The following is a 10,472-nucleotide window of genomic DNA, read 5'->3' on the forward strand; positions in this document are numbered from 1 at the left end:
GAAACAAACAAACAAAAACAGGAATAACTTAAACCAAGCAAAATAAACTTCAAGACAAAAACCAGAAGAAGAAACAAATAATGTCATTATATAATGATGAAGGGGTCAGTTCAGCAAGAGGATATAACAACTGTAAACACACATGCACCCAACCCTGGAGCATCCAGGTACACAAAACCAATATTAGTGAAGCGAAAGAGAAAGAGATAGACCTCAATATAATAATAGCTGGGAATCCAATACCCCACCTTCAGCACTGGACAGATTTTCCACACAGAAAAACCAAAAAACTCTGGACTTACTCTACACTATAGACAATGGATCTAACAGACATTTATAGAATATCTTATTCAACAACTGTAGAATACACATTCTCCTCTTTAGCACATGGATGATTCTCAAGGATGGGCCGTGTGTTAGGGCACAAGACAAGACTAAAACATTAAAGATAATGAAATAATGTCAAGCGTCTTCTCTGATCCCAGTGGAATAAAAGCAGAAATCAGTAGCAAGAGGAAATTTAGAAACAATACAAAAATGTGAAAGTTAAATGATACGCTCCTGAATAGCTAGTGCATCAAGGAAGAAATTAAGAAACAAATTGAAAAATTTATTGAAACAATGACAAAGGAAACACGACATGCCAAAACCTATGGGGTACCGTAAAAGCAGTACTAAGAAGGAAGTTTATAGCTACAAGCACCTACATCAAAAAAGAGAAAATACTTCAAATAAGTAACTAATTAGGCAATTTAAAAAGCTAGAAAAGAAAAAACAAACCAAACCCCAAATTAATAAAAGAAAAGAAATAATAAAAATCAGAGATAATAAATAAAATTAAAATAAGGGAAACAATAGGAAAGGTGAATTAGACAAAAAGTTGGATTTTTGAAAAGATAAAACTTACAAATGTTTGGGTAGATTGATAAAGAGAGAGAAGTCTCAAATAAGTAGAATCAGAAATAAAAAGGAGACATTACAACTGAATTAATCCCATTTCAATAGCTGCAAATAAAATTAAGTATCTATGAATTAACTCAAAGAAGTAAAAAGATCTCTACGATGAAAACTACAAAACATTGATGAAAGAACTTGAAGAGGACACAAAAAATGGAAAGGTATTTCATGTCATGGTACGGAATAATCAATATTGTTAAAAGTTTTATGTAGCCCAAAACAGTCTACAAATTCAATGCAATCCCTATCAAAATACCAATGACGTTTTTCGCAAGAATGGAAAAAAAATCTTAAATTTTATGTGGAACCACAAAAGACCCAGATTATCCAAAACTCTCCCAAGAACGAAGAACAACATTTTTCTCACATTTAACCACATGACCTGATTTCAAATTATACTAAAGAGCAATAGTAACAAAAACAGCATGGCACTTGCATAGAAAGAGACACATGGAGCTATAAACAAAATAGAGAACCCAAAAGCAAGTATACACATGCAGTGAACTCATTTTCAACAAAGGCACCAAGAACGTACACTGGGGAAAAGACAATGGCTTCAATGAATAGTGCTGGGAAAATGGGATATCCACATGTAGAAGGCTGGCCGGGTGCAGTGGCTTATGCCTGTAATCCCAGCATTTGGGAAGGCTGACGTGGGCAGATTGCTTAAGGGCAGGAGTTTGAGACCAGCCTGGCCAACATGGCAAAACCCTGTCTCTACTAAAAATACAAAAATTAGCTTGGTTTGGTGGTGCATGCCTGTAATCCCAGCTACACAGGAGGCTAAGGCATGAGAACAGCTTGAACCCAGGAGGCAGAGGTTGCAGTGAGCTGAGATCACACCACCACATTCCAGCTTGTGTGACAGAGTCAGAATCTGTCTCAAACAAACAAACAAACAAAAAACTTACCCAGAAGGCTGAAAGTAGGCCATTCTCTCTGGTTATACACAAAAATTAAATGAAAAGGGATTAAAAACTTGAATCTAAGACCTCAAACTATAAAACTACTAAAAGAACACACTGGGGAAACTCGGGGACATTGGCCTGGGCAAATCTTTCTGGAACAATGCCCCACAAGCACAGGCAACTGAGCAAAAATGGACAAATGAAATCACATCAATTTAAAAAGCTTCTGCATAGCATAGGAAACAACAAAGTGAAGAGACAACCCACAGAATGAAAGAAAAAATAACTTGCAAACTGCTCATCTGACAAGGGATTAATAACCAGAATATACAAGGAACTCAAACAACTCTACAGGAAAAAAAAAATGTATTCATTCCAGTTTATAAGTGGGCCAAAGATTTAAATGGACATTTCTCAAAAGAAGACATACAAATGACAAACGGGTGTATGAAAATTTGCTCAACATGTTGATCGTAGGAGAAATTAAAACTACAGTGACATATCATCTCACCCCAGCTAAAATGACTTTTATACAAAAGACAAGCAGTAACAAATTACGCCAGAATGTGGAGAAAGGGAACTCTCCTACACTATTGGCAGGAATGTAAAGTAACACAACCACTATAAAGTACAGTTCGGAGGTTCCTCAAAAAACTAAAAATAGTTACCGTATGATCCAGTACTTCTGCTGCTAGGCATACAGCCAAAAGAAAGGGAATCAGTACATTGAAGAGATTTCTGCACGCCACGTTGATTGCAGCAGTATTCACAATAGCTAAGATTTGCAAGCCAACTGTCTACCAACAGACGAATGGATAAAGAAAATGTGGTACATATTCACAATGAAGTGTTATCCAGCCATAAAAAATAATGAGATCCTGTCATTTGAAACAACATGGATCGAACTGGACTTATCATAGTAAATGAAATAAGCCAGGTGCAGAGAGACAGACTTCAAACGATCTCCCTTACTGGTGGGAGCTAAAAATTAAAACAATTGAGCTCATGGACATAGAGAGTAGAAAGATAGTTACCAGAGGCTGAGAAGGGCAGTGGGGTGGGGATCAGGGGGCATAAGTGGGGACGGTTAATGGGTACAAAATATAGTTGGAAAGCATGAATATCTTAGTATTTAATAGCACAACAGGGTGACTATAGCCAATGATAATGGTGCCTTTAAAAATAACTAAAAGTATAATTGGATTATTTGAATCATAAAGGACAAATGCTTGAGATGATGGATGCTCCATTTATCTGGTGTGATTATTACGCATTGCACGCATGTATCAGAATATCTCACATACCTCATAAATATATACACCTGCTATGTACTCACAAAAAGTAAAAATTAAAAATGAAAAGGTCTAAAGTTTTTAATGTGGTTAGCATGATTTTACTCCCGAATTTTAGTGATTTTATTTGAAATTATCCCATGGGAACATACACTAAATGCCAGACAGCATTATTTCCTGATAATAATGTCTATAATATATAGATTCTAACAGTTGCATGGTCCGAGCGTCAGAGTTGCTTGCACTGCGTCCTGGATTGCAATGCATCCTCTTTCTGTTAATCAAGTTAATCAAAGTCAGTATCTTTTTGTGTAACCCACTATATAGATAAAAATAATTTACCAGGCGTGGAATATGCTGCCTTCAAAACCCAAAAAGGTATACAAACTGTTATCTATCTATCTATCTATCATCTATCTATCTATCTATCTAATCTATCTTATCTATCATCTATCTTATCTATCTATAATCTATCTAATCTATCTTATCTATCATCTATCTATCTTATCTATCATCTATCTTATCTATCATCTATCTATCTATCTATCTTATCTGTCTATCATCTATCTATCTATCTATCATCTATCTATCTATTATCTATCTATCATGTGTCTGTCTTTTGATGAGAGGGCAACATGCAGTAATCTTTCCTTTACTTTGGATATCCCATGAAACCTTGGGTGGCATGCCACTTTCTACAATCTTTATTTTTGTGGAAGACCGCTGATACTGGTAAGGCATACCTTCCACATGGGATAACAAATGTATTACAATGTTTCCAATGTGCTGGCTATTTCTTATTCACTCAGTCCAATTAGCATATTATCATCTAAATTTAGTATGTTGTTTTTTTCCTGTGGCATGTCCAGGTAGCTTGGATTTCTGTCACTTACGTCGTGACAGAGGACAAATGGATAAGCGTAGACCTAGGTGTCATAGGTAGAAGATGTCTGATCATTATGAACGTGAGTTGTTTTTGATATTCTTTCCTGATAGTGACAGAAAAGAGCTCATTTACCAAATCAATAGTAGGGGCAAAAGACCATCTTAATTTGCTGTAGAAAAGATACTGAGCCTAACACAGGAACTTCTACTTACTGGAGTTTCAGAAATTATGTGGGTTTTGAAGAGGTTAAAGTAATAAATTAACAGAAACACAATGGAAATCACCATCTCTTAGTCACCTAGATAAACATACTTCAAAAGAAATACAACATGCCACCTAGCTAATTTAAAAATATACTAGTGACCACACTTTTTAAATTTATTTATTTATTTATTTTTAATTTTTTTTTCAACCTTCCCTCCTTCAAAAATATATTAATGCTTACTATATGCCAAATGCTCTGCTAGAAATTATATGTTTTCCTGAACATTTTGTCAGAATGTTTAACACTTGTATATGTGACTTTTTTTTTTTCCCAAATCCTCTCTTTAACTCCTTAATTCTTTTTTTTTTTTTTTTTTTTTTTTCTTGAGAGAGAATAGGAAAGAGGAAAAAGGAAGAGAAAGAGAGAGAGAGAATGGGGAGGAGGGAGAAGGAAAAGAAAGAGGGAGAGAGAATGGGAGTATTGCTTTCTTGCCCAGGCTAGAATGCAATTTAGTAATGGGTATTGAAAACCTCTTGTATACTGATAATTATACTTAATGATGTAGTCAGGAAGGAATAAGGGAAGAAGATAACAAACAAACAGCCAACCAATATTTAATTTAAACCTATGAAATGCTATGCGATTACTGAGGAGTGATTTACTTCCAATTATATAGTCACCTTTGGAATAGGTGTGAGGTGGTAATGTATGTTTTGTGTATTTGAAGTGGAGAGTTCTATAAATGTTTATTAAGTTTACTTGTTCCGGGTCTGAGTTCAAGTTCTGAATATCCTTGTCAATTTTCTATCTCGTTGATCTATAGAATCGTTAGCTCTTCTTGTTGCATTGATCCTTTTGCCATTATGTAACGTCATTCCTCGCCTCTTTTGATCTTTGTTGCTTTAAAGTCTACTTTATCAGAGGCGAGAATTGCATCTCCTGTTTTTTGTTTATTAGTTTATTTTTACTCTCTGTTTGATTGGTAAATCTTCCTCCTTCTCTCTGAGTCTTTGTGTATTGTTGCATGTAAGATGGGCCCGGATGCAGCATACCGATGGGTTTTGGCTTTTTATCCAATTAAAATATATATAGGTTTAATACCGGTGTTTGATGCTAGCTGGCTGTTTTGCCCATTAGTTGATGTAAATTTTTTATTGTGTTAAAGTTCTTTGCTTTTTGATATATTTTTGGAAAGGCTGATATTGGTTGTTCCTTTATATGTATAGTGCTTCTTTCAGAAGCTCTTGTAAAGCAGGCCTGGTGGTGGTGAACTCTCTAAGTACTTGTTTGTTCGCAAAAGATTTAATTTTTCCTTCGCTCATAAAGCTTAGTTTGGCTGGATAGGAAATTCTGGGTTGAAAGTTCTTTTCTTTCAGGATGTTAAATATTGGTCCCCACTCTTTTCTGGCTTGTAGGGTTTCTGCTGAGAGATCTGCTGTAAGTCTGATAGGTTTCCCTTTATGGGTAACCTGACCTTTCTCTCTGGCTGCCCTTAGTATTTTCTCCTTCATTTCAACCCTAATAAATCTGGCGATTATGTGCCTTGGGGTTGGTCTTCTTGAAGAATATCTTTGTGGTGTTCTCTGTATTACCTGGAGTTGAATATTACCCTGCCTTGCCAGGTTGGGAAAATTTTCCTGAATGATATCCTGAAGAGTATTTTCCAACTTGGATTCATTCTCTTCATCACATTCAGGTACACCTATCAAACGTAAATTAGGTCTTTTCACATAGTCCCATATTTCCTGGAGACTTTGCTCATTCCTTTTCATCCTTTTTTCTGCATTCTTGTTTTCTCGTTTCATTTCACTGAGCTGGTCCTCGACTTCTGATATCCTTCCTTCTGCTTGATCAATTCGACTGTTTAAACTTGTGCATGCTTCGCGAAGTTCTCGTGTTGTGTTTTTCAGCTCCATCAATTCACTTATATTCTTCTCTAAATTGTCCATTCTCGTTAACAGTTCGTCAAACCTTTTTTCAAGGTTCTTAGTTTCTTTGCATTGGGTTAGAACAAGTTCTTTTAATTCACACAAGTTTCTTATCACCCACGTTTTGAAACCTGCTTCTGTTATTGGAACACACGTGTAATCTATTAAGCCTTGTTCCGTTACTGATGAGGAATTGCAATCCCCTGTAGAGGGAGAGGCATTCTGATTTTGAGTATTCTCTACCTTTTTACGCTGGTTTCTTCCCTTCATTATATATTTGTCCGTCTGTCGTCTTTATAATTACCGGCTTTCTAACTGGGTCTCTGATGTCCAACTTGTTGATTCCCTGCGCCGAGATCTGAGCAATCCACTGAGCCAGCCAAAACAGTGGTGTTAAGATTGATGGTGCTTTTCTGCCCGGGAATCTCTGGACTCTGCACCAAGAACTGGCGTGCTAAGGCACCAGCAAAACCACCACGCCGGCCACAAGAGTCGCCCTGGTGACCCGTGGGGCTCCTCCACTGGGAATCTCCTGGTCCGTGAGCAACAAATATTCGTCTGAAAGTGTGGCGTCCTCTCGTTCTTTGCGCTTTCACTGGGAGGTACGTGCCCGAGCTGCTAATCATCAGCCATATTGGATCTCTCTCCCCACACTTTTTAAATTTAAACTGAAATGTTACATTACTATTTTAAATGATTGGGGTTCTTGTGCATGTGTGTCACATGGGAATATGGCATCATGCTGAGGTTTGGAATAGAGACCCCATCGCCCAGGCGGTGAGCATAGTATCCAGCAGGTAGTCTTGCGAACCACACTCCCCTCTCCCTTCCCCATCTCGTAGTCCTTAGTGGCTAAGGCTCCCATCTTTCCATCTTTGAGGACCCAAAGTTTAGATCCCACTTAAAGGTGAGAGTATGCAGTGCTTGGTTTTGGTTACTGCATGAATTTACTGAATGATGGCCTCCAGGTGCATCCATGTGGCTGGAAAGGACATGATTTTGTCCTTTTTATGGCTACACAGTACTCCATGGTGCATATGTGATACATTTTGTTTATTCCATCCAGTACTGATCGGCACTTAGGTTGATTCTTTGTGACTGTGAATAGCACTGCAATAAACATATGAGTACAATTATGTCTTTTTAGTAGAATGATTTATCTTTTTTCGGATATGTACTCAGTAATAGCATTCCTGGGTCAAATAGTAGCCCTGTTTTAAGTTCTTTGAGAACTCTCCAGACTGCTTTCCACATGGCTGAACTATAATTTACACTCTTACCAGCAGTGTGTAAGTGTTCCTTTTCTCCACAGCTTCACCAGTATTTGTTATCATTTGACTTTATCATCATTCTGACGACTGGTATGAGACGGTCTGTCATTGAGGTTTTGATTTGCATTTCTCTGATAATTAAGATGACCATTTTTTCATATGTTTGTGGATGCTTGCATGGCCTTCTGGTCATGTGCTTTGCCCACTTTTCTAATGGGGTTGTTTGTGTTTTGCTTGTTAACCTAAGCTCCTTATACAATCTGAATGTTAGACCTTTGTTGGATGCATAGTTTGCTAATATCTTCTCCCATTCTGTAGATTGTTTACTTCGCTGACAATTTCTTTTGCTGTGAAGAAGCTCCTTAATTTAATTAGATCTAAATTGTCAAATTTTGTTGCAGATGTTTTTGGGAATTTAGCCAAAAATTATTTGCCAAGGCTGATGTCAAGAATGGCATTTGCTAAGTTTTCTTCTAGGATTTTCTTACATTTAAGTCTTTAACCCTTCTTGAGTTAACTTTTATATGTGCTGAAAGGTAGACTGACTCCCTGCTGTGGCCTCTGCCTGAAGTAGCGCGGTAGCCAGGAACGCTTAACAAAAACGCAGGCAAGGTGCGAGTAATTGGAGGGGCCTCCTCCAGGGCTCAGGAGTGGCCCTGGTAAGGGGTCGTCTCTCTCAACCCCCACCGCACAGCTGGCCTGCGAATGCCAGGAAATAAACAGCCAAGTGGAGAAGTAAGAGCCTCTCTTCAGGCGTTACTTTTAGCGCCATCTACTGGATTACGGGTCAAACTTCAACACTAAAAATCAAATTAATTTTAATAACAATCAAACTAATATATCCAAAACATTGTTTCAACAGGTAATCAACCATAAAAATTAATAATGATGTAGTTTACATTTTACCTATAAAGTCTTTAAAATAAAGCATTTATTTTACATTTTCAGCTCATAATTCAGACACTAATTTGTTTTTCAAAAATACTTGGTCTGCATTTAAATTTAATAAAATTTAGTTGAAAACTTGGATTCACAAAAAAAAAAAAAAAGAAAGAAAACTTAGATTCATGTATGCACAATGTCCCAAATATACTCAAAAGATTTTTCATCACTAAATTGAGTAAACAATATAACTTCTTCAACTCGGTATTACTAACATCAAATTCAATAATTTAACATATAAACTTGGTAAAACTAAAAACAAGTACTAATAGGTAATTAATTTGTGAGCAAAGAAGCATCTCTCCAAAAACAGAAGATCAGTTCCAACCTTTGCTCTTTGATACAGCAAATAAATTTCAGACTTATACCTGACTAATAATTCAACTGACATTCACAGGGATCAAGCCACTTACACTAACGTCCAAATCTAGCTTAGTTTACAAATTATGTGTGTGTAATAATATACTAAATAGATAAATTGGAAAAGAGGTAGAAAAATATTAAGACATATTATCAGAAATAGAATAATGTAAGAGATTCCAGTTTCTTTGAAGAAGTGCTGACCACAGTGGGCACTCGGAAGGATTCTGATAAAGTCATATTAACTTTCTTTTCTTCAGCACCTTCTGTAGTGCCCTGAACACTTCTTTGTTGCGGAGACTGTAAATGAGAGGGTTCAGCATAGGGGTGAGAATGGCGTAGAAGGCCGACACCGTCTTGTCCTGGTCTGGTGCACGTTTAGAAGCTGGTCTCATGTACATGAACATAGCAGCACCGTAGTAGAGTCCGACCACACACAGGTGGGCGGAGCAGGTACTGAAGGCTTTGCGGCGACTTTCCCCAGAGCCCATGTGGATGACGGTTCGAAGGACACGGGAGTAGGAAAGCGTGATAACTGAAACTGGAAACATTAGCATCACCACACAACAAACAAAAAGCAGTCTTTCAAATGCAGATGTGTCTGTGCAGGATAGAGGTAAAAGGGCAGCAACGTCACAGAAAAAGTGATGGATTTCCAGAGATCTGCAGTAAGAAAATGACAGCACAGCTGCAAGCACTATAATGCCATCAAGAGACCCCAGGGTCCAGGAAGCAACAGTCATGAAGACACAGAGTTTCTGATTCATGAGGACGGTGTACCGAAGAGGGTGACATATAGCCACATAGCGGTCGTAAGCCATGACGGCCAACAGGAAGCATTCAGCTCCAAGCAGGGACACGTAGAAGAATATCTGAGTTCCACAACCTGCCAGAGAGATAGATTTCTTCCCAGACAAGTAGCTGAAGGCCATCTTGGGTACAGTGGTGCAGATGAGCATGAGGTCCATGAGGGACAGTTGACTGAGGAGGAAGTACATGGGGGTGTGGAGCTGGGTGTCCAGGTAGATGAGGAGAACCATGGCAGAGTTTCCCACGAAGGCCACTGAGAAGATGCCCAGGACCAGAAAGAAGAGGAAGGTGTGGGTGGGGCTGCGATCGAAGATTCCCAGCAGGATGAAGTCAGAGTTGAAGGTCTGATTTTCCCACACCATCCTGGATAGTTTGCCTTATCTGAAATTCCAGAGATGGTACAAGCTGATTTATTGATTCAGTTTTCAAATACATACCGTGACATACTCCACTGGGCAGTTTATATGCATGCATAAGGACTTCCACCAACCTTCAGTTACCTTCCTTTAGCCATGGTAAATTGTGTGACTTAGTCCAGTGCTTTTACAATTATTTCCTCATCCAACTTTCACAGAGTATACATGAACTGCACATGGACATTTATTATACAGACAAGAATGCTGAAGTTTGTAAGAGTTTCCCAACTTACCCACATGTACAGTTAATATAAAGCCTAAGAGAAAAATAGTTATATATCTCTATTGCTAAATTTTAGGATCATCCCTGATAAAAGAAAACTCCTTATAGAATTTTTTCTCCTTCTGTCCTCATGTCTGTGGTTTAGTAGTCTCCTCGACAACAGAATTCCTGTTCTCATGTTTGTTTTTTTTTTCCCTACCTTCCTACCTGCAACCCAATGAAGGAGTATATAAGATCAATGACATTACTCCTTGGGGACACCTGTACACTTTAA

General features: G+C 37.9%; 1 protein-coding gene across 1 annotated transcript; it reads right to left on the reverse strand.

Annotated features, from left to right (window-relative positions):
* Positions 1-8,985: 8,985 nt before the first annotated feature.
* Positions 8,986-9,921, reverse strand: LOC105731083 (olfactory receptor 2M4). Its single transcript, XM_012472660.2, has one exon. It carries the CDS (start codon positions 9,919-9,921, stop codon positions 8,986-8,988), a length of 936 nt encoding a protein of 311 aa, XP_012328083.2.
* Positions 9,922-10,472: the final 551 nt, after the last annotated feature.

This window comes from Aotus nancymaae, unplaced genomic scaffold (assembly GCF_030222135.1).
Source record: "Aotus nancymaae isolate 86718 unplaced genomic scaffold, 86718_ANA_hifiasm-v0.15.2.pri h1tg000032l_1, whole genome shotgun sequence".
Lineage (NCBI taxonomy): Eukaryota > Metazoa > Chordata > Mammalia > Primates > Aotidae > Aotus > Aotus nancymaae.